General features: G+C 42.4%; 1 protein-coding gene across 1 annotated transcript in view; it reads right to left on the minus strand.

Moving 5' to 3' along the window:
- Window positions 1-6643: 6643 nt before the first annotated feature.
- Window positions 6644-25328, minus strand: part of EDF1 (endothelial differentiation related factor 1) — a 763231-nt gene continuing 744546 nt past the window's right edge. The window contains exon 5 of the mRNA XM_044058360.1: window positions 6644-7136. Coding sequence (XP_043914295.1) covers window positions 7075-7136 — 62 coding nt within the window. The 3' untranslated portion in view covers window positions 6644-7074. The remainder of the gene's footprint in view (window positions 7137-25328) is intronic.

Below are 25328 nucleotides of genomic sequence, written 5' to 3' on the forward strand. Positions count from 1 at the left end.
CCGCCATTTTAAGCATTTGAGACTGAGGCAAGGAAGCAGGTGCCTGAGATTGGGTCATCGGTTTCTTGGGTGTGGTTTGTACTCTGGGCCTACGAAACTCTGTTTTCGAAAGAACGGTAGTAGCGAAAGAAGATGTCAGTTTGTGTCGAGAATCGGTAGTGCGAAGGACTTCCTCGGAAGCCGGTGCCTGCTCCGTGGCTCCGGACCCATCCAAGGTAGAGATGGCCCCAGGATCCTTAGTTGAAGAAGAGGTTTGTGGCATACCAGATTCGAAAAGGGTCTTGAAATGGCCTGCGAATTCACAGAAGCGGGCATCAGGAGCTGCGAAAGTGCCTCACTGAGGATCAGAGAACTGACTAGCTTAACGGGAGCATCATCGGTAGGTTTGGACCTGTGCAGTCTGTCTTTATCTTTACGTTTTTTCGGAAGATCTGTTGTTGGCTGCCTTACCGAAGCCATTCTGGAGTTCAAGGACTGTAAGCAAAAATATCTAGCTACAATAAGGGCCCAATGACTGATAACTCTGGCGTTGAACAAAGCACAGAATCTACAATGTGGGATGTCATGATCTGGGCCTAAACAAGTGATGCAGTAAGAATGAAAGTCTCTGTGTGGTATTTGCTTTCCACAGGCGAGACAATTGTTAACTTTTTCTGACATCGGTCAGTGCAAGAAAAAATTATCCCCAACAGGGTACTTGGCTTTAGAAGACTTCAGCTTTTATTCGGTAGATGAAACTCAGGTAGTGGCGGACTGGCATTCGTGCGAACTGTTTCTGCTTCGGGCTCCACAAGAAAGACTGATGTAATGGCGTTGTCTGCCTTACTTTATACTACTGACAACCTGACGTCAGTCCTGAAGCGACAGCAACTGACGCAGAAATACTAAGCCTCTGGTATTCGGGACGGCCGAAGGCTACCCTGGCTGGGAAAACCCAAATGTGATGACTGCAAGAGTCAAACACAAAGAACATCTACTATGCCCAAGTGGGGAATACTGTCTAAGGCTTTGGCTAGGTCAAGGTAGACTGTGTGCACTTGTCTTGCCCTCATCCATGGCTTTGGTGACTATTTCGAAGAAGGCAACCAAGTTTAATAGGCAAGAGTTTGACAAAATCAAACTGTGTGGGATCAAGCGCTTGGAGGCTGCCAATGTCCTTGTTTATAAAGGGCCATGATAAAGCATTCCATGGCCTTGCAGATCAGGCTAGTTAGGCTGGTGAGCCTACAATTGCCTGGGTAGGTGGAAGTTCCACCTTTGTGCAGAGATGGCAGTGGCTGTCCTCCATTCTGTGGAGATGAAGCAGGTGCACAAGCTTTGGCTGAATAGGGTACCTAGTGGTGCAGAGAGCTCTTGCCTGAGTTCATGTAGGACACAGCCAGGGATGTTGTCGGGTCCCCATGGACGCTGTATTTTTTGCCTTTGAGAGTGCATTAATAACCTGCTCCCTGGTGATGGTTGGCTGTATCTATGGCGTCTGGGTATGTGGTATTTTTGGTAACCAAATCAGAGCAGATTTGGGAGTTACCTTTGAGATTGCAGACATATACGACAAAGGCCTTTTGTGACTGTCCTTAGTGGATGTGGCCAATGTGGGCTCGAAGTTAGCCTTGGAGGATTTCACCAGTGACCTTATTTGCTTGTTCACACAAAGGAGAGAGATTGCTTCCAACTTGGCACATGCTCCTACTTGGTCCTGGACAGCAATTTTTTTCCTTTTATTATTGAGTCGGTTTATTGCTGCTGTCCACCAGACAGGTTTATTCTTCCTTGAGGAAGATGATTTGGTCCTGTCAGGTATTGCTGAGTCCATGCAGCTATATAGGTGCTCATACAATTTTCTGATGTAGGTTTGGACATTTGTGCCGGTTCCAACTGAAGGGATGGTGGCTGTGAAGCTGCTTATACCTGCTCTCAGGAGGCTGTAGTCAGCTTTGGAAAAGTTTTTTCTTCGACCCTGGTAAGGGGAGGGTCAAGGGAGATGGTGACTTTGAAAGTGATTGCTTTATGATCAGACCTTACCCAAGAAGAATGACACGGTAGGGGTGCTACAGCAGCTACTCATGTTGGTTAGTACCAGGTCTAGGACATTTTCACCTCTTGTGGGGGTGTCGACCAGCCGTTCCACTGTATTAGCACTGACAAAGTCGAGGAATCTTTGGGCATTCATGTTTGAGCTAGAACATGTCTTCCACTCTATGTTTGGGTAAAGTCACCTAGGATCAGGGTAGAGGGTTGAATCCTGATGGATTCAAGGAAGTACAAATAGGTGGAGTAGGCCTCCTGAGTCATAGTTGAGGGTCTGTAGCTATTTATGATTTGAATAGGTATTTTGTCAACAGTTAACTGCACCTGGAGTGTCTCGTGTGTCACTGTTTCACCATCCTGGAGTTGTGCATGTCTTTCATAAATATTGAAACTCCATCTCCTTTGGCTTTGTAGCCCTCTGTTTGGGGTTTGAAAGTATGGTAGGACAAGTAACCTGGTGAGGCTGAGGTGCTCTCCGCAGCTTTGAACCAAGTTTCAGTGACTGCACAAATATCAGCATCTTCTAGGCTGAGCAATGTTTGCAATGAGTCCAGTTTCATATTAAGACTCCTAGTGTTTAGCAGCATGACCTTCAAATTTCATTTAGAAGAATTTTTCACGTTGGTAATTTTGTCCTTATGCTTTTGCCTAAAAAAGGCAATAATGGGGGAGGCAGGAGCCTTTGCCAGAAGCTTGAAGCCCAGGGGAGACAGATGAAGGCCATCTCTGGCAAAGCATCGTGGTCTGTCAATCATGTCTCCTCCCAAGCTGTCAGGTACTGGATCGCTTTGGAATGACACCAGAAACTTAGCCAACTGTTTGACACATTTTCTGTTTATAATGAGGCATCCACTCTGGGTGACAGTAGAATGCTGCTTAAGGCTAGGGACATACCTGCCTGGGACACATTCAGCGAGCTCAATCATGTCTCTCTTCATATAGTCCAGGAAGGTACATCTCAAGTCACTCACACCAACATGAAACATGACAAGAGTCATAACAGTAACTGTTAAGAGACTTGTGTGTTTGAGTGATATGGCGGATTCTAGCACCTGAAACGGCTTACCATGAACTTTCCCCTCGTTTATCCTGGTGCGGGGAACATCTGTATGTCTCACGACAGATGACTAGTATGTTGGGTTTGTGGCTGGGCCTTAGAGGCTGTGAGACACAGGTATGTGTACTGTGTGATGCTTGGTGAGGTGGGGTGTGATGTGCATGTGTGCTTTTGCCTTGGAGGTCTCTTTTGTTTAGATACGTTTTTGTTAAGAACCTCCACATACCTAGGAATGTACTGTACAGGTGTGGTTAGTGTTAAAGGTGTGGTGTTTGTGCTGACAACCATCTCAGTGCCAGATGTATTGGCTTGTGATTGAGACAGCAAGGATTCTAGGTTCTTAATGTACTTGCATATCTCACATATTGAGTTTCTAGGTGGCAGAAGATGAGGGTTGTCCGTGTACTTGAGGCAGTTGCTACACTGTCTTAGGATGCCCACATTAACAAGACTAGACAGAAAAACCACAGGAAATTGTCCGTCCATGGTTGTCAAAATCTGTGGAAGAGAGGTAAAGGATAATAGTGTGGGTGCTATCAGAATAAAGTACCTATAGGTGTGGGTAGGGCTGGATAAAATCAAAGTAGTTGCAAGGGAGGGTGTCCGTTACACAGGAGTGCTGGTAAGAGGAAAAAATGCAACTGAGATACCTCACAATGGGTTAGAACAGCGCAGCGGCAATGTGCAACAAGCAAACAAGCGCAACACCCTGCAAACACAGGACTAAATACCAGAAAAGATGGGAGAATCTAGAAGCTCGAATTACTATCCAATCCTACTAGCATCTGCTCTTTCAACCAATCACTCATGCTAGAGTAGGTCAGGCAACCCTGTTAGTCTCACTACCAGTGAAGACAAGACACTACCAGCAGAAGATAGCTACCAGAAACATAGGAAACAGAACAAGCAAAACAACCAGGCCTGGATAATAGCAGGCCTCTATCCAGACTATTCTACCTGACTAGAACACAGAAATCTCACAAGAAAATGTACAGAAAAGCACAAACAGAGCACTCAAAAACAGAAAATGCAACTCTCAGTTTGAAAAAGCAGTTTACAGTTAAGTAATTCAATAAAAATGTAATTACAGTAATGAAACACTACATAGCAATGAAAACACAGTTAAAACAGTATAAAACAGTAAAACGTGCAGTGAAACAGTAAAAAAAAAAGCTTTATAATAGTGCAAAATGTAGTAGATTAGCTGTACAGCATTACTATAAGTGCTAACATTACTATAAGTGCTAAGAAGTTAAATTCAATTAAATAAATGTAAGACCATTTTTTTTCTGCTCTTGGAGCCTTCATGATATTTCTGCTTTGTCACAGAGATGAAGTACCAGTCCTCAGTCTGGTAAAAACAAACACAGACCCCTGCAGACATGTGAAATGTTGATTAGTTGTATACTACTTTATATGATATTAAGATGACTTACATACACAGTATCAAAGCTTTCTATGTTACTTATAGAGAATACAGAACATATTTTTTCTTGTAAATTAAAGACATTTCCCTTTTTTGCCCCCCCCAACCAGGAAAGTACTACCCAAGTATAAGCAGGCTTCTGGTACCCAAATGATACTGGATCCATATTTTAGGCAGAAAAGCACCCTAAAGGTTGAGTTAAACTTGAGTGAACGGTGGACTTTTCCTTCAAATACTGAAGTACAAAGGGAAAACAAAATGTAGCCTAAACCTGCCAAAATGGGGAACAGCACAAATTTAAAAAAAAAAAACGTATTCCTCTGTGTTATATAAACTCTTATCAGACAAGAAATATAATTCCTGACAGTTTAGAATATGAAAATCAACAAGACTGGGAAAGCTGTAAAACTCAAACTACTACTTTCAGCTTTTCCCAGTCAGGGGTCGCCACAGCGGATCATCTGTCCGCTCATGATTGGCAGTGGAGTTTTACAGTGTCGAGGTGCCAGCCCGACGCCCAACCTTTCACAGAAGGCGCACACATGCACACACTCACACCTAGGGCCAATTTAGAGTGTCCAGTTTACCTACAGCATGTGTTTGGGATGTGGGAGGAAACCGGAGCATCCAGAGGAAACCCACGCGACCACAGGGAGGACATGCAGACTTCCGCACACAAGGCATCCCAGCCGAGGATTGAACCGGAGAACCTTTTGCTGTGAGGCGTGTAAAACTCAAAATAACTACACCACCAAAATCTTTCTGATGGCTGCTACAGTTTTATTATTTTTTGCATTACTCAGCAGATGGAGGACCAACTTCTTACAGTACATTAACACTCTTCAGACCACAGTCAAGCAAGTAGTTCTGATGTTCAAAATTTAAAAAAAACTGTCTTAATAATCAAAATGTATGGGGCAGTACAAAAGGCAGATCAGCTGCAAATATGTCGTAAATACCTGGACTGCCAGTAGTAAAGTAGGCAGTGGACATTTTGGCCAATGTTGTACACCATTCCCTCACTCTCTCAATACAAGCTAAATGACTAGCAATAAAATGCAAATGATCATTTCCCATTATGGTCTACAGCTAGACAAACTTATCGGGGGCAGAAAAACACAGAGCATCATTCACATACATTTTTATATTTAAAATACTACACACAGCAGTAGCTTTAGCTGCTGTTAGTGAATCTCCCTATACTCCTATGCTGTTTTGGCGAAAACTAATTGAAAATGTTAATATCTCGATGAAAGCTAATTGAAAATGTCACGGTCATTAAACACGCAATGGGCTGCCACAAAAGCCGCCCACTCATTTCTGCAAGCAGCATTCCCTTTAAGGGACCCTGATCCTCCCCTGAAGTATAAGGGAATCTTTACATTGGTTCTTACCTGTGCCATCTCCCATTTTTGACAAGTTTAGGCTACACTATGTTTCCCCTCCCTGTTAGTTCTCCTTTCCTTTTAATACTTACTGTGTATTAACTCTCGTTTCCCCAACTATAAGGATCCCAAAATAAAGTTAAAATTACAAAACTGGGTTGCGATTAGAGGTTGATACAGGTCCAGAAAAGTATTTTGAGATTTCCCAAAATTTACACACAAACATTTTTGCACTTTTTGCCCCCAGCTGTCGATCAGCCCCCTTCTAGCCAATCAGCCCATTTGTTTTCCATCCCCACAATGAGGGTCAACTAGGAAAGGCTATGAGATGTAGTTCGATATTTCTGCAGTTAAGCCCTTCTCTCCACTTGTACCCTTCAAAGCACTAGGAAGGGGACATGAAATGGGATAACCACAAATGCTGTTCCATTACTTCTGCAAGAGGTGTTTCCCCCAGGAACCTGCCCCTTCCTCTGAAGCAGTTAAGTGGTGGCTTCTCTGCCTTCTAATCAAGGACAGTCTCTTGTGCAATCCTCCCCAACCACTAGGAAAGGGAGTGGACCACACCCCCTTCCTTGTCTAGCTCCTCCAGTGCTGGGGCTGCTAAATGAACCCAGGCTGCCTGGATTGCAGTCAGGATTTGATCATTCTGCTCCATGCAGCAGGGTTTAAATACACACATGAGCAAACACACAAAGGCTGACTCACCCCCACAGCTCAGAAAAAAAAGTAACAAATACATTAAACTCAAAGTGCCAAAATGGTTACAAACTTTATTTTCTCAAAGACAGTCCAGAATGAGCAAAACATCTCATCCTGTCCTAAAGTACTCTTACTTTTATTATACAGATTTACAATGGATGATAGGGATTTCAAGCAGATATTCTTTTAATTTACCTCACTCCAAAATAAAAGCAATATATAGATCAAGCCCTTGCAAAATTAAACACGCTAGAACTTGAGACAATGTTACATATTCTTCCCCCTACATCTGAAAAAGAAAGGTCCCAAATAGAATCATTCCTCAGTCACCACACAAGTGGATTTATCTACAATTTTCAACAAGTCTGAAATCTGCACATATTTCAGCTTGGCAATAGGGTAAACCCCCGTGGCTGCTTGATGACTTGCAGACCAAACGAGACCAGTCCATATGAACTGATTTCGAGGCTTTGTTTTCATTTCTTCTTTGGAACTGCTTCCAGAGGTGTTCCAATATCCTTTCCACGCAGCTTCACACCTAAAACCAGATTAAACAAGTTAGTGATAAAAATCAATACCTCATAAGCAAAAACACGTCTGTGAATGTGCTCACATCTGACTACATTTTGCTCCAGCTATTTAATGAGAACCGCTGTACCTAATTATTGAAATTAACAACACACAAACTATATTCATAAAATGTTAACATTAAAGAGAGGCAACAAATATCCCACTTTCACCATTCACCTACAAAATACGTGTCAAGTTCCATTAGAAATTTCTGCCTTAAAAAGTTATGTACTCACCATAACGCTCCATCTGTTGTCCATTTTCATTTACCCTAGATATACGGGTTTGGTTCAGAGCATTGGATCAGACTCGGCCATTACTACAGCTCACAACAGCCAACAACTCGCGAGCTTAACCTTTACCGACCATGCTCCTCTTTCAGTTACCTCAGATAAAGTTTGCTGAAAGAGTGAAAAAGCCTTCATGGAGACCATATCTGGAACCATATAACAATAACGCAAGTGACATATGTCCGTTATCCATTTCACCAAAAACTTCAAAGGCAGGGGGAAGGAGAGAGGGGAGTAGAGGATAAATGAAAATGAACACAGATGGAACATTATGGTGAGTACATAACATTTTATATCTGATGTCAATTTTCATTTTATCCTCGACATATGGGACAGAGTCCCCAGCTACCTTAGACCTTGGAAGGACACAAGGAAGGATATTTTTGTGCACCAAAGAACCAAATGGCACTCTTCCCCCGGAGACCAGATCCAATTTGTAATGGATATGAGGAGAAGGTCAAGTTGTTGCTGCACACATCCACAGAAGTTCTAGATTGAAAAACTGCTGAAGTAGCTACAGCTCTTGTAGAATGAGACTTTAAAGGCCTACACAGATTAATCTTTTTTATTATAGATAAAAAAAATATATTCTTTGAGCCATCTGGCTAGCATCACTTGCTCACTGGTTGGCCAAGTCATGTAGATGAAAATGGCACAAATAGCTGCTGGGATTTTCTCAAATTCTTAGCTCTGTGTAGACAAAATAATTGTCTGTGAACATGTAATAAATGTAAGCAGTCTTTAACCGTTAGCAAAGTTGGGAAAAAAAGACTGGTAAATTAATAGTTTTAAATTAATAGTTTGATATTGGTCTCTGAAACTCCCTTAGGGAAAAAAGAAGAATTCTTAGTGAAACTCTTACCTTTGTGGAAAATCAGGTAGGGAGGTTTACATGTGGCTTGTATCTGAAATTCTTCTGGCAGAAGTTATTGCCACTAAAAATATAGTTTTCTAGGATAAAAACTTCAGATCACATTCAGCTGATGTTTCAAAGGGAGGCTGAACAATGACTTTGCAAAACTAAGTTGAGATCCCAAGGTGGAGTAGGATCTTTCTAAGGGGGGGGGGGGGTTAGCAAGAGTATTCCTTTTAAGGAGGCTTTGCAAAGCTTACGAGAAACCAGAGAGGATTCTTCAAAACCATTATGGACATCAAAAATAGCTGCTAATTGAATTTTGATGGTAGACTGGGAAGCACCTGCCTTAAAAAAGTGAAGCGAAAAATTCTACGATTTTATCAATGGGTGCTGAAAAGGGATCAATACTGTCACAAGCCCAAAAGGTAAAGCTTCTCCATTTACTAGCATAGAATAGAGTTTACAGGTAGCTGGCTTACAACAGGCTGAGAGAATATGACGTACCAGGAAAGAAAGAGAAGGAAGCTCGACTATTAACAGAGCTGGAGAAACCAAGCTGTCAGCTTAAGGTTCACAAAGTTCTGATGAATTAATCCCTTTGGATGGGACAGATGGTCTGAAGCAGGTCCAGAATCCAAGGCTGCTGAATCAGGTATGACCAAAGAAAGGGGATCCATATCTGTTGAGGCCAATACGGTGCAATGAAGATTATTTTGCTCTTCAGCCTGACTGCTTTCTGTAGGAATTTTGGAATTAGAGGAATAGGGGGAAAGGCATATACCGGTCCAGAGGGCTAAGAGTGGTGAAGAGCATCTCTCTCTGACTCTCCCAGAGGGGGAGGAATCAATCAGGGCAAAGTAATCGCTGCACTTGTTGTTTGGAAGAGAGGCAAATAGGTTGCAGCAAAGCTGGCCCCACTGATGGAAAATTCTTTGTCACTTTTGGACTGAGAGATCACTCAAGAGGCAGAACACACCTGCTTAGTTTGTCTGCTATCACAATGGAACTCCTCAGAATATGAGTTGCAGTTGGGAGAGATCACTCACTGCCACACTCGGAGCTTCTCGACATAGGGGATAGGATTTGGTTCCTCCCTGTTTGTTGATGTACCAAACCACTGACATATTGTCTGTTTGAATCACAACTGTTCCCAAAGAAGAGCAGTCTGAAAGGCTTGCAATGCTAAAAGCACTGCCCTTAGCTCCAGGACACTGATATGCAGGTTGGCCTCAGTGGGGGACCAAGTGCCTTGGAAATTCTTGCCCAGATTACGCTCTCCATCCCATCTGGGAATGTCAGTGGTCACTATAGCTTGGGGTTGTGATGGGACAAAGGGGCAGACTAGAAGAACTACTTTTGAATGTATCCATCAAGTTGCAAAGACTGGTGATCAAAAGCTTGTCCGACACAGGTTGGTGCAACACTGACCATTGAGACGCTAGCAGCCGTTGTAGTATTCTCATGTGACATCTTGCCAAGGGAACTAAAGTTATAGCTGCAGCCATGGAGACCAGTGCTTGAAGGACTAGACGAGAGGTTACTTTCCTGCTGCTGACTACTTTCTGTACCTGAACTCTGAATTTCTGTAACCTCACAGGGAGGAGAGAAGCTATGGAAGTTTGAATATTAAGGTTGTCTCCTATGAACTCTAAATTCTGAGCTGGGGTCAATTCTGATTTTTCATAATTTACAGTTATTCCCAAATAAAAACAAATGTGAAGTACATGGTCGCTTGCTTCTATCAAATGATGCCTGATAGTAGCCAATCATCTAGATACGGAAACACACTGAATCTCTTCAGTCTTAAGTGAGCTGCTACTACTGCCATACATTTGTTGAGCACCCTAGTGGCTGTGGTGAAACGAAAGGGCAAAACTCTGAAATGACAGTGACTAGATCCCAGCCGGAAGCAGAGGAAGCAAGTGGATAGTTCGTCTTTTTCCAAAAATGGAAGAATGGATTGCACAGTGACCATCCAGAGTTTGGTTTGACAAACTGATTTGTTCAGTACACTTGTATCCAAAATTGATCTCAGTCCCATCTTTTTGGCACTAAAAAGAATCTTCAGTACATTCCAGACTCTTTCTGGTCTGGTGGGACTTCTTCGATAACTTTTTCCTAGCGGTCTTCGGATTTCTAGAACGGTTTCTTCCTTCTGATTGGGTAGAACTTCAGGGATTTTCTTGCATATGAGAGGAGGAAAGGAAGAGAGAATTGTATAGCCTCTGGATGTGATCCTCTGCAGCCAAGCAACTGTTATTTGTAGCCAGGAATTTTGGTGCAGGGATAAGCGTCCCCAGACTACCTCCGGAGGAAGACAGCGCTGGTAGGTTTTTTAACCCAAAAAGAATCCCTGAAAAAAGAAGTTATGTACTCACCATAACGTTCCATGTTTGTTGTCCAGCTCACCTCCATTCTTTGCTGGTTGGGTTTGGAACCGAGCCATCTGTTCCGACTCCACCTTTACTAAAGCTCGAGAGCTTCCACTGGCTCAAGGCTATACCCTATCCCCATCATGCTTAGGGAAGAATTCCCAGATCTTGTTTACAATTACTAAACATCAGTAAGAAAAATATATACACACAAGTATACCCATAACATATGCCATATAGGACTAAGGAAGGAAATCAGAGAACAGGAGTTCTAAATCCAATAACAACCTCTCGATCCTCCAGGAGCGAAGGTTGGGGGAAGGAGGGTGGGATGTAAGAATGAAGGGGAGATGGACAACAAACATGGAACATTATGGTGAGTATATAACTTCTTTATGTTATGTTGTCCTATCTTGCCTTCATTCTTTGGTTGGGACAGCGTCGCTAGCACCTTCTTTTTTTCGGTGGCTCAAGGGAACAAACTCTTCAGAACAGTGGATCCAAAGGAAGCCCTGCTCTGGGAGGCCATGTCTACTTTGTAATGAGTGATAAAGGTATGAGGTTTAACCCATGTCGCTGCAGCACAAATTGAATCCACAGGTAACCTAGCCTGAAAAGCAGTCGAGGTTGTAATAGCTCTTGAGTGATCCTTAATTTTACCACGCAGTTGTCTACTTTGAGAAGTATATGAATAGGTAGCAGTATCCGTAAGCCATTTTGACAGTGACCTTTGATATTGGGGCACTTTTCTTTTTATCTGAGGATACAAATAATCAGATTTCCATCTCCTTTGTTCTGTGTTGGTAAAAACGTAGCTGCCTGTGCACATCCAATTGAAGTTTATCTTCTGCCCTGTTGCCACAGTTCGGGAAGAAAACAATTAGGTCAATGGATTGATTCACGTTATTCTCAGAACAAACTCTGGATAGAAAGGATGGATTAGTGGGACTGCTCTTGTTTGGCATCTACTTCTCTGAAGTACAAGCCAACACTAAGGGACTCTGGATAACAAGGTTTGCAGATGACTGCAAACTGGGATCCATTATTGAATCCCCAAATGATGTGGATACTCTACAAAAGGGCCTTACAGAAACAGATGCTTGGTGCCAGAGCCATGGGCTCAAGCTCAATGCCAAGAAATGTATATTTATCCCCTTTGGGAAAAAGCATGTATCCGTGAATTACCATATAGGAGGCAGTACACTAAACTCCGAAAGTTTGATAAGAGACTTAGGGACACAGGTGGACAGCGGTCTCACCTTCGATAACCACATCGCCACCAACAGTCAGGAAATCCTTCTATGTGGCACACCTCATCACTAAGGGCTTTTCATCCAGAAAAAAGGAGGTCATTGTCCCACTGTACTCATCCCACATTAGACCCATTATAGAATACAATGCCCCGTTTGGTATGTACCTCTCAAGACATCTGCAACTGGAAAGGCCACAGAAATACCTCACTAAAAGAATCACAGGCCTAAAGCAGATGCCCTACGCTGACCGCCTTAAAAAACTCCAGCTATACTCTGTCGCATATCGTCTACTCAGAGGCAATCTTTGCTTAACATACAAGGCCATGTCAAACCCAGAGCTGTTGGACATGCTACACTTAAAGAAATCCCAATCCCTCAGAGCCACACGCTCCAGGGATCTAAACCTTGTCATCACAATAAACAAAACATGCTGGAGGGATAGGTTCCTGACCCAGACACTCCCCAGACTCTGGAATAGATTGCCCATACATGTCAAGCAGAGTGCCTCTTTGGCCCTCTTCAAAAGGAACCTTGACGATTGGATGGGAGAAAGGAAATTCACCCCAGGGATCATGTCAGTCGCCCTGCTAGACAGGGGTCCAGGGAAGTAAATAGTGTGGGAAGAAATAGCCAGGGAATTGTTATGGCTAGGCTTGTATAGGCCCTAGGGCTGATAGGTTCATAGGTTGGTACTAGGCTAAGGGAGACTATCTTGATGGAAAAGTAGGGAGGGCGTACGGATAATGAAGTTCTGACAGCCTCCTAGCTAATGTGATGGCCACCAAAAATGCCATCTTCCAAGTTAGGAACTTTAGATGACGACAAGAGGAAGCTGGTTCATAAGGTGGAAGGATTAAGGTGGATAACACCAGGTTGAGATCCCAGGGAGTTGGTGGTTCCTTGACTGGAGGCCTTAGCAAAAAGGTACCTCTCAGAGAAGCCTTGCACAGTCTGCGAGACACTATTTTTGATCCCACATCTCCCATGTGATAGTTGGATATGGCGGCTAGTTAAACTCGAATGGTAGCTGCTGCCCCTTCATTAAAAAGTTCTGCCAAGTCTAAGATGGCTGTCACTGGGGCTGTGAAAGGATCAACGTGATTAAGGGAAGCCCAACGAGAAAATCTTTTCCACTTGCTAGCATAGTTTTCTAGTTGTGGTCTTACGGGATGAAACCAGGACATATTTCACAGCAGGGGATATGTGGGAGCCTGGCTAAGATTGGAAGAGGAGTAGCCAAGCTGTCAATTTAAGGGTTTGGATCAAAGGATGGGGCGTTCCCGACGGATGGGTTAGGAGGTCTGGTACTGGGGTCCAGAATCCATGGCCAAAGGAAGGGGAATCAAATTTGATGAGGCCAGTACGGGGCTGAGTATTATCCTGCTTCTCAACAAAAGAGCTTTCTGGAGTACTTTGGGGATTAACGGGAACGGAGGAAAGGCATAAATAAGACCCGGAGGCCAATCGTATACAATTGCATCCCTTGGTGACACCCCTGGAGGGGGGGGGGGGGTCAGGGCAAAATTGCTGCATTTGGCATTCATGGATGTGTCAAAAAGGTCGCAGCAAGGCTGGCCCCACTTGCAAAAGATCTGTTCTGCAATTTCTTGTTTTAGAGACCACTCGTGAGGCATCTGGTTAGTTCTGCTTAGCTTGTCCGCTATTACACTGGATTTTCCCAGGATATGCATTGCTATCAGAAAATGTTGGGAAGAGACTGCCCACTGCCATACTATTTGAGCCTCTCGACACAGGGGGTAAGACCTGGTTCTGCCTTGTTTGTTTATATACCACACGACTGATGTACTGTGGAAGCGAGTTTTGGGATGCCTGCAACACCAAGAGGACAGCTCTTCATCTCTAGGACACGGACATGAAAGTGGTATTCGCATTCCTGCCAAGTCCCTTGGACAGTCTTTCCCAGATAATGCCCCTCCCACCCTACCTGGGAAGCGTCCGTGGTCACTGTAGCTACTGGTTGTGGGTAACTGAACTGTCTGCCTAGAATTACCTGTGTGGATTGAAGTCAACAACTGAGGTCCCTCTTGCAGGAGTCTGTGATGATAATCTTGTGGGACATCGGCAACTCCTGCATGGATCACTGAGCAAAAGTAACCACTGGAGTACTCATGTGTAGACGTGCAAGAGGTACCAGAGTAATTGCTGCTGTCATGGTACCCAAAACCTTCAGTACAATCTTTGCCTGCACTTTCTTCTTTGCAAGCAGACTGGACACTTGATGACGCAGTGTTTGTAGCCTGTCTTGAGGAAGTTTTGTTACCATGTCTTTTGTATTTAAGTCTGCTCCTATGAATGTAATATGTTGTGATGGCAACAAGGCATACTTTTTGAAGTTTATGAAAGCCGCGGTGGTACAGCAGTAGCGTTGTTGCCTCACAGTAAGAGGTTCTCCTGTTCGATTCTCAGCTGGAGTGCCTTCTGTGTGGAGGCTGCATGTCCTCCCCATGGTCGAGTGGCCTCTGAAAGACATGGGTGAATGGGCGTGCCTTCGCTGAAGGTTGGGTGTCGGGCTGGCAACTTGGCACCATAAAAAATCAACTGCCAATCATTAGTATACCGGAGCTCCATTGTGGCGATCCCTAACCCAGAAAAGCTGAAAAGACAAACATGGTAATACCAAAGTGTGAACACAGGTGAATAGTGGAGTCTCTGGCTTTGATTAATAGATGCTCAGTGGTAGCGGTTAGAAGTCAGTCATCCAGATATGGAAACACTCAGAATCCTAGACATCTCAAGTGAGCTGTGACCACTGCCAGCCATTTGGTGAAAACTCTGGGGGGCTGTAGTGAGACTAAAGGACAGGGCTCGAAACTGACGGTGACTGGCCCCAGCCGAAAGTGTAGGCGATTCCAGGATTGCCTGTCCCTTTCTATATGGTAGTATGCATCCTGGAGATCTATAGAGCACATCCAATTGTCTTTTCCCAAAAAGGGAAATATTGACTGCAGTATCACCATCCAAAACTTTGAATTTTTTTTTTTTTTTTTTTTTTACAGATTTGTTCAGCCTGCTGAGATCCAAAATGGGCCTCCAGTCCCCTGTCTTCTTTGGAACTAAGAACCTCACGTACGTTTTGGATCTAATTTGGTCTGCGGCGACGTCTTGGATGACTCTTTCTTAGACACCTTTGAATTTTCTAGGGTTGCCTAATCCCTCTGGCTGGGTGGAGCGTCCAGGATCGATCTTCTGCTAATGGAAGGGAAGAGAAGGGAATGTTGTAGCCTCTGGATATTATCGTCTGTACCCATTTGTCTTGTGTAATATTTAGCCAGGCATTTTGGTACAGTGACAATAGACTCCCAACTGCTTCCGGAGGTGGACAGGTGGGCCTCCTTTCAGGAGCAATAGAAGAGCCTACCAGACAATGTATCAATGTCCCTCTGGTTATGCGGACCCCCTCTGCCGCGAGGTCGGCGTCTTCCGTTATTGTTTTCCCCTCTGCCCCTGGGGGAAGATTCACCACGTGTGTCTGGGAAAACTCTTTGGGACTTGCAGAACCACATCTTTCCTCCCTTCTGGCCATTGGGATAAGGCCTGGGAGGGAAAAACACACTCCCATGGCAGAAAGTCACACTCCTGCTCACACCTGGTCAGAGTTTTTCACCTTTGGGCCGAACAAAGACGAGCCATCGAATGGGGCGCTGATAAAAGAAGACATGAAGTGCTCTGACAACTCACACAGGCGCATCCAGAAATGCCTCTTTAGGGAAATTCCTGTACCCGCCGCCTTACTCGCTCCATCGGTGGTATAAGATATAAGCTGCACGGAGGAGTTAACTACAGAGTTTAAGGTAACAAGCTTAGTGGTCACCTTGTCTGAAACCCCAGCAGCTGTAGAACCTTGGAGGGTATCACCTAACTCCTTCAGGAGATCCCTCTGTAGTCTAGTGAAATGAGTCAATTAGGTCAGTGACCTGAGTGTAGACTGCTGACGAGAACATACGCTTTCCGTATCTGTCCATCTTGCAAGATTCTTTATTCGGTGGATGGACAGACGTGGAAGTCTCAGACAATTCCTTTTTGGTGGCCACCGCTACCACCATAGCATCTACTGGGACACCTTTGGACAAAAATTCCTTGTCAGAGGGGGCAGTAATGAACTTGTTGGGCCTCCTTGGAACGGGTTCCACAGATTCTGGAGAGCCCCACGAGTTTCGACTGACTACATTAAGGAGCTGGTCGAAAGGCCCCCCAAGAGGTGGAGGGGCGAGATCTGAAAGCTTCCAGATACACTGACTCATCCTCAGAAGGGCTGATGGGTTTCCAGCCACCTCGGTTTAAGAATCTACAGGATGTCCGCAAATGAGATACCCTCAGAAGGTGACCATGGGGACCCTTCTGAATCATCTAGGTCCATGTCTGAAGGGAGAGACTCCTCAGGGGAGTCTAGAGGTTTCAATTTCAATTAGAATGCAGGAGCATGTTCGTGATATCAAAAGGGGAGCAATGGAAAGTCCAGTAGCTTCACATTTTATAGAACAACATAACAGTAACGTGAATGTTTTGGAGTGTACTATTTTAGAAAAAGTTTTTGTTAGAAAAGAAGATGATAGATTGTTGAAAAATATCTTATTTAAAGAAACTATTTTCATATAGAAATATAACACATTATCACCCAGTGGTCTCAATAAAGAAGTCAACTGGAGAAGTTTATTGTAATATATACTGTTTTTTCATGTTATATATATATTTATTGTTTTTTTATGTATTGTTGCTTTAAAATTTTTTTTTTTTTTTTAACTCAAATTGATTCATTAACTGAGTAATTAATTATTATCCAATTTTGGCTGGTATAAAAGGGAGTTTGTATTTATTATTCTTTGTGTGCTCTAGGAAGGCTGTTGTGGCAGAGGCACTAAGACATATTAAATTTGTTTCGTGGAGAATTTGTGTTGTTTCTTGTCATTCTTCAGTCTTTTTTGGACTATTGTTGGTCGTTTTTTGGATTCATGGATTCAAATTCTCTTTTGTATACTCCCAGAGTTTTTCGGGAAAACTCTGTCCCTTCTGTGAATGGTTTTGCTACCCCTCCGGTTCCTGGTGGTATGGGAATCCTAGGTGCATCGGGTATGACTTCACAAAAGACTATGGACAATTTTTTGATACATGGCCCTTCTTTACCTGTGACGACTGCTGCTCCTGATGTCCCTGGTGGATCTAATACTTCAATTGTTGTACAAGCTTCTTCATCAGTTACGGATGCTTTGGGTGGTATGAAAACAGTTTTACCCACTGCTGTTTCTAATAGTGAAGCTATTTCATCGGAATGTATATCTAAATTTATACAACAAAGAAAACAGAAATTTCATAATCCGTTCGGAGCTCTTGGTGGGCGTACCTCTGATACGTTTCCTCAAGAAATTCAGGACAGCGTATATGATTTTGAAAAATTGATCTTTAGAGAAACACGCTGTCACTTTAATTTACTTGGACTCACTAGATATGTTGAACTTGATATTGCTCCACGAGGGTTAAGGGCATTTAAAAGCCCAGCAACCCCTTTTGATTCTTCTGATAATGTTGGCCTGGCATTTAAAGATCGCTGGTTAGCGGCAGCACATAATTGTGCAATGGAATGGGTCAACATATTGATAGAAAGGGAACAATTGTTACTTCAAAAACTTCAGGGGCAGTTACATAACATGCATTCAAAATTGCTTCATGAGATAGGTGATCCAAGTCGGTGACATTTTTTACAATAAAGGAAAAACTTAATAAATATGAGAATGAACAGGTCCAATACAAATCTACCAAAATTAAGAGAGATGTACGCGATTACGCTAGTGGGCGGGCCTTCCTGTGGAAAAAAACAAAATTTTCGTCGGGGGCAAACGGTGAAAACTAACAAAAAACAGTTATCTGTCTTGTTTGCTTCTTCTGATGTTTTATGTCCAACTACGGACTCTGAAGGTGAAACCCATGATTTTCCTCCTTTACCTGGGGCCCTGGACCCTGTAGCACATCAACAATGTTTTCGGAACGATGGAGATAACATCAAGAGAGGTTATAAAAAGAAGGGTACTGGTTCCTGTTCTCCATCGCGTGAAGGACACTTTAAACAAACATCTAAACGAGGTAGATGGAATTAATGTTCTGGACACTGTTTTTCCACCTACCTCTAATTTTGTTAATTTATCTGGTTGTGCATTATCTAGTGAAGAAGCAGCTGTTCTTCAATTAGGTTTGAAATTTGTTCCTACTGTCATCCCAAGACATTATTTACTTAAACAAGATATATTTAAGTTTATTAGGAAGTTACACTTGAAATGTTTTTTTGCACAAGATAATGTTTGTACAGATGGGAAGAGTTTTATAAACAATTTTGACAGTGATAATAGTGAAGATAGTTTCTATTCATGTTTATCTGATGAAATTGATGTTTCTATTTATTATAATGCTTATTCTATGCTTAACACTGATGGCATTGAATTTCACAGTAAATTTTTACCTCCGTATATTAACCAAACTGTTACACAGTATTCAGAGATGGTTCATTTTTCTATTAAGGAACTTAAGAATTCTTGTAATTCAAGTTCCTGGAATTATAATATGACTAAAAATGAATGGTGTGCTTTAAATAAACTTATGAATAGACATGACCTAGTTGTTAAGCCTTCTGATAAAGGCAATAAAATTGTCTTACTTCATCATAGTCAATATTATGAGATGTGTATGAAACATTTGAGTGATTCTTTGACATGAGACATGTGACCAAAACACACATTTAAATGCTGTGAAAGAATACACTGCATTAATTGAAAGAGGTGTACGACTAGGTTATTTTTCTAAAAGTGATTTGGATAAAAAATTCTGTGCTGATAATTGTCAGTTAGCTACTTTTTATGGTCTCCCAAAGCTCCATAAGAGTTTGGCGAGTCCTCCGGGACGCCCCATTGTTTCTGCTACTAATTATTTCTTACGTAATGTGGGTATTGTTATACGTAATCATCTGTTACCTTTTGTAGAAAAACTTGACTCTTATGTTAAAGATTCTTTTGATTTTATTGATAAAATTTCAGATATTATATGGACAGAAAATATGTTTTGGGTTAGTGTTGATGTTGTTAGCCTATATACTAATATTGGCCATAAAGATGGAATACAAGCATTACGTTATTTCTTAGGAGATAATCCTACCTCACATTATATTATGGATTTGACATATTTTTGTCTAATAACTTTTTTAGTTTTAATGAGGTAATTTATCATCAGTTGAGAGGGACAGCCATGGGGGCACCTTTTGCCCCTATGTATGCTAAATTATTTATGGCTAAGTTTGAGTTAGAATACATCTACACTAACATTTTTTCAGCATGTTTTACTTTACTTTCGTTACATAGATTTAATTTTTCTTTGTAATGGAGGTTTTGAATCTATACACAAGTTTATTTCTGATATGAATAACAACAAATATAACATACAATTTGATGGTTTACAGTATTGTAAGAAAGTCAATTATCTAGATATTTCTTTAATAGGGGGTATTAATGACCGTATTTCTACCACGGTATATCGTAAGTTTGTGGATGGCAATCAATACTTATATGGCACAAGTTGCCACCCTCCTCATACTTTGAGGTCCTTGCCATATGGAGAGATACTATCTAGATTATGTAGTGATGAAGCTGATTTAGAAAATAACATTTATGACTCCATCAACATGTTTCTGCAAAGAGGTTACAGTATCGAATTGATTAAAGAATCTATTAATAAATTATTAATAGCCATTACTAATAATACTGAATTTTTTTCCAGTTAATAGAGTTTATAAGGAGACTATATTTCCAGATAAAAGAATAAATAGATACCTACAAAACTGTAATAAAGAAAAACAAGATATCTATTTTGTGACTACTTTTAATTTATTAAGTGAAAAAATTTGGGATTATATCAAGTATTATTGGAAATTTTTGTTACAAGATCAATTTGTGTAAATTTATTCCTATTGTTCCGAAGGTTGCATATAAAAGGGGACAGAATTTAGGAGATAAATTAATTAAAGCTTATTATGTTCATCCTAAGAATCAATTAAGTCATTCATTATGTACTTACGGAACTACTCCTTGTGGTTCCTGTAATATATGTTCGTACATTAAATTATATTTTGCTAAAATAAATGGAATTAGGTTTATACCAAATAATCAATTTACATGTCAAACTTCTGGAGTTATTTATTGTCTCAGGTGCCCTTGTGGGAGAAACAAAAAGAAAATTTAAAATTAGAATGCAGGAGCATGTTCGTGATATCAAAAGGGGAGCAATGGAAAGTCCAGTAGCTTCGCATTTTATAGAACATAATAGTAACGTGAATGCTTTGGAGTGTACTATTTTAGAAAAAGTTTGTTAGAAAAGGAGATGATAGATTGTTGAAAAATATCTTATTATTTAAAGAAACTATTTTCATATTGAAATATAACGCATCACCCAGTGGTCTCAATAAAGAAGTCAACTGGAGATGTTTATTGTAATATATACTGTTTTTTCATGTTATATATATATATATTTATTGTTTTTTTATGTATTGTTGCTTTAAAAAATTTTTTTCAACTCAAATTGATTCATCAACTGAGTAATTATGATTATCCAATTTTGGCTGGTATAAAAGGGAGTTTGTATTTATTATTCTTTGTGTGCTCTAGGAAGGCTGTTGTGGCAGAGGCGCTAAGACATATTAAATTTGTTTCGTGGAGAATTCGTGTTGTTTCTCGTCATTCTTCAGTCTTTTTTGAACTATTGTTGGTCGTTTTTTGAGTCTAGAGGTTTCCTCTTACATGTTCTCTTCCGGGGGACCTCTTCAAAGGGATACTTTGGAGAGGTTTTGGAAGAAACTGTTTCGCCCACTGGGGCGTCCTTGGATTTTGGGTCTCTATGCTGGGGGGAGGGATGGTAGACAGACTGACTAGCACTTTTTGGGGAAAGAGAGCTTGGATCAGAGAGTGGAGCTGACTGGGGTGACAGCACACTCATGACCTCAAAGGCACCATGACCCCATTCTGAGGGAGTCCCTGGCTCCGAAGAACCAGGAGACTGTCCCCAAATCAACGTTGTAGGCTCCAAGGCTGATACAAGCGCCTAGCTGACCCACGCCAATGCCCTGAGAGGTAGATTTGGATCAACTGTCCGACCTGATCCTCCTCAAACCTAACAGGGGTGCATCAGCCCCTAGACTTCTCGCTCGAGGATGGAACAGAGCGAGTTGCAGCAGAAATTGGGACTGAAGATCCAGGAGCAGGTGTTGGACCAGAGGTTTCCACTATCAAATCTAAGCCCTCTGTCTCCTACGCCGCAACTTGGGTCAGAGGAGGAATTGTCACGGGGGTGGTGATGGTTGATGGAGCTGACTCCATTCTGGTAGGGCTCGACAGGATCTTGGTCAATGCCAGTGTCCGTAGCAGTCTCTTAACCACCTGCGCCATGCTGTCAGACAGGCTCCTGGAAGACAGAGGATGGAGCAGAGGACCTGGTTGACTGCAAAATGGGTGAATGTAGTACTGACAACACCGGTTCCAATATAGAGGACCAGCTCCAACTACGACTGTTGGTTCCAAAAGGATCAGTGGAGCTGAAGAGACAGGCATCTCGGGCCCGAATGCCTTTGGGTCCTTGTTCGATTCTTTTGCCTGCTTCTTCGCCGGTTCAGATGCTGGCACTGAGGAAGATGCTCTTTTTGAAGATTTATATGACATTGGTGATTTAGAGGAAGAACTCTGTTTTCCTTACTAGCCTCAGAAAAAGGAACTTTGAGAAGACCCCTCACAATGAGTTTTATTCTTTCTTTCCTGTAAAACTCTAGAATTAAACTCATGACAAAGTACAGTTTTGTACCTACCATAAATGTAGATGTTCGAGGATCCCCATTGCTGCAGTCCTTACTATTGGGTATAGTCCGCGTCCAGTCGGCCCGAATACCAGAGTATAAGGCTGACGTCGGTCAGGGCGCATTAGACTGACGTCAGTACGTCAGGGTAGTAATGCGCATGACCGACGTCATATCCTCAGTCTTTTCTTGCCCCAGATGTCAGAAGACCCTAAAAAGACAAGGCCCAAAATACCTGCACCAAAAATATGTACAATATATACAAGAATATATACAAAAATATAAGCATGTAACCTCACCTACACAACCACCCCAAACACAGAGGGGAAGGAGGGAGGGTAAATTGGACTGCAGCAATGGGGATCCTCGAACATCTACATTTATGGTAGGTACAAAACTGTACTATGTTCTTCGTTCCCCATTGCTGCAGTCCTTACTATTGGGTAGAATCCCAAAGCAGAGGTAAGGGAGGCTGGCAAATCATAAAGAAGCAGGAGCTGACAACATGCCTTGCAAAACAGCTGTGGCAAAACCAGCCCTAGACTTAGAGTAGATAGGAAGGTGATAATGCTTAGAGAAAGTATGCACTGAACTCCAAGTAGCTGCTTCCAAAATATCCTTAGTTGCCACCCCTTAGAAATGCTGTTGAAGTGGCAGTAGCCCTAGTGGAATGAGGCCTAATCCTAGCTGGAATCTCCTTGCCATGATGGGAATAACAAAATGCAATGCAAAAGCCAATCCACCTAGAAATAGTTTGTTTTGACACAGGCTTGCCCTGTGAACTCAAAGCAAAAGAAACAAACAACTGCTGAGACTGCCTGAAATCCTTAGTCCTGCTTAAATAATAACGCAATTGCCTGTGTACATCTAAAGTGTGCAAAATCTTTTCCCCTTTATTTTGGGGTCTGCATAAAAGTAGGCAAATGAATAGTTTGGTTTAAAGCCACACTAGAAACCACCTTAGGCATAAAGGAAGGATTAGTGCGTAATGATACCCTATCCTTATGGAAAATCAAAATGGCTCTACTGCCATAAGGGCCTGCAACTCAGACACCCTTCTTGCAGAAGTAATAGCCAACAGAAAAGCAGTCTTCCATGACAAGTATTTCAATTCAGCAGTAGCCGCAGGCTCAAAAGGTTGTAGAGTAAGTTTTTCCAACACAAAATTGAGATCCCAAGCAGGAGTAGGAGCTCTACGGGGGTCTTATATTCTTTGCCCCTCTAAGAAACTGCTTGAACAAAGGGTGCGAAAACAATGGTGGGTCACAATCATAGTGAGCTGAAATTGCTGCAGCATGAATCTTAATGGAAGAGAAGGACAAACCTTTGTCCAATAACTCAGTAAGATATTGAAGAGCCACACTCAAATTAGGCTCAGAAACCTGCAAATTCTTTGCTGTACTCCAAAATAAAAATCTCTTCCATTTTTCTCATTACACTTTCCTTGTACTAGGTCTTCTAGCTTCCATAATCACATTTAAAACTTGTTGAGGAAGTTGAGACCTGCTGTGTTTCAACACAGAATATGCCAGGCTGTTAGATGAAGAGAGTGAAGCTTGACATTGAGCAGATGACCATCCTTCTGAGATAACAGATGAGGAATCAGAGGTAAAGGCCATGGAGGCTTCCTTACCAGACTCCGTAGTAGTGGGTACCAGTGTTGCGAGGCCAATCTGGAGCTATCAAAATCATCCTTGGCCTGTCTTGTCTGACCTTTAATAGTACCTTTGGAAGAAGAGGCAGAGGAGGAAAGGCATACACATGAAGGTTTTTCCAACTGAAAGACAGAGCATCCACTTTCCAAGCTGTGTGATGAAACCCCTTTGTGCAATACTGTGGCAGCTGGTGGTTTAGTGGAGAAGCGAACAGATCTATGTCTGGAGTCCCCATGACACTGTCAATTTTGAAATACATGAAGATCCAGTTTCCACTCGTGGGGATCCATGATTTGTCTGCTTAACACATCTGCTAAGGAGTTCTGTGCTCCGGCAGAAACCTTGCCTGAAGAGTTAGTTGCAAGCTTAGCGCAGTCTCCCATAAAATCATTGCTTGCCTGCATAGAGGATAAGAATGTGTTCCCCTTGTTTGTTGATGTACCACATGACAGTTGTGTTGTCTGTTAGAATCAACACCTGCCCTGGAAGAAGTAACTCCTTGAAAGCCATTAATGCAAACTGGACTGCTAACATCTCCTTCATGTTGATATGTAGATGCTGTAGTCTGGCAGGCCACTTGTCTTGTATCCACTTTCCATTTAGATGAGCTCCCCAAGCAATGTCCGAGGCATCTGTCGTTAAAATCTGACTCGCCTCTGGCCGGGTCACAGAGAGTCCCTTGTTTAGGTGACATTCCTGAGCCCACCACAAAAATTCTTTTTGAAGGCAAGGTATTATTTGAATGACAGTGTCCAAATCTTGGCAGTGCTGTGTCCATACATTTTTGAGATACCATTGTAGCTTCCTCATATGCAGTTTGGCATTGGGAAGCACCAGAACACAAGATGCCATGAACCCTAATGCTTGAAGGACTGTCCTTGCAGTCAGCACGGACTGATGAGATAGTTGATGGAAGTAAAGTGACAGACTCTTTTGTTTGTCCGGGGTTAAAAAGGCCATCTGGGCTGCTGTATTCAGTCTCACACCCAGAAAGCACATGTCTTGAGAGGGTACTAGACTGGACTTTATTTCGTTCACAGAATACCCTAGGCATCTTAGCACTGCTATAACATATTCCAGATGCTGTAGGAGGTCTTCCTTTTCTTGAGCCAGAATCAGGCAGTCGTCCAAGTAAGGATAGATTTGAATTCCTTGAAGCCTGAAGTAAGCTATCACTGGAGCCAGAACCTTTGTGAATACTCTGGGCAGTAGATAAGCCAAAGGGCAATGCAGAGAACTGATAATGAGAATTTCCAGCTCGAAACGCAGATACTTCCTGCAACTTAGCCTTATAGGCACATGAAGGTAAGCTTCCTTGAGATCTAAAGTTACCATCCAGTGATCTTTGCCCAGCAGAGGTAAAAGCTGTTGTAACGTCAACATCTTGAACTTGGGAATGTCCAGAAAAGTGTTGAGGAGAGATAAATCCAAAATTGGTCTCCACGTGTTCCCCTTCTTTGGTACTAGGAACAGGCGAGAATAAAATCCTAGGCCCCTTTCTGATACAGGGACTGGCTTAATGGCCCCATCCGGAGTAACTGAGAAACTTGCTTGTGAGCCTCCTTTCTTTGTGGAGGAGGAGCGTCTGGCATGCCTTTGAAAGGGGCATTGTATGGAAATAAAATCTGTAACCGTGGTGAATGATATCCAACACCCATTTGTCTTGAGTAATTAAATCCCAATTTTCTTTGAAAGAGACAGTCTTCCTCCCAAAGGAGCTGCCAGGCGAGAATCTACTGGCAGCTGAAAAGACAGGTCATTGGGTCTGTTTACGAAAGGACTGACCCCTGCCCTCACCAGAAGTCTGAGCAGGTGAACTCCTGTTCTAGGCCTAAAAGAACCTTGAGCCCTGCCCCTACCACGTCTAGACCTACCCCTAGACTGGGAATCATAAGC

This window comes from Protopterus annectens, chromosome 16.part0, assembly GCF_019279795.1.
Source record: "Protopterus annectens isolate FY-2018-M chromosome 16.part0, PAN1.0, whole genome shotgun sequence".
Classification (NCBI taxonomy): Eukaryota; Metazoa; Chordata; order Ceratodontiformes; family Protopteridae; genus Protopterus; species Protopterus annectens.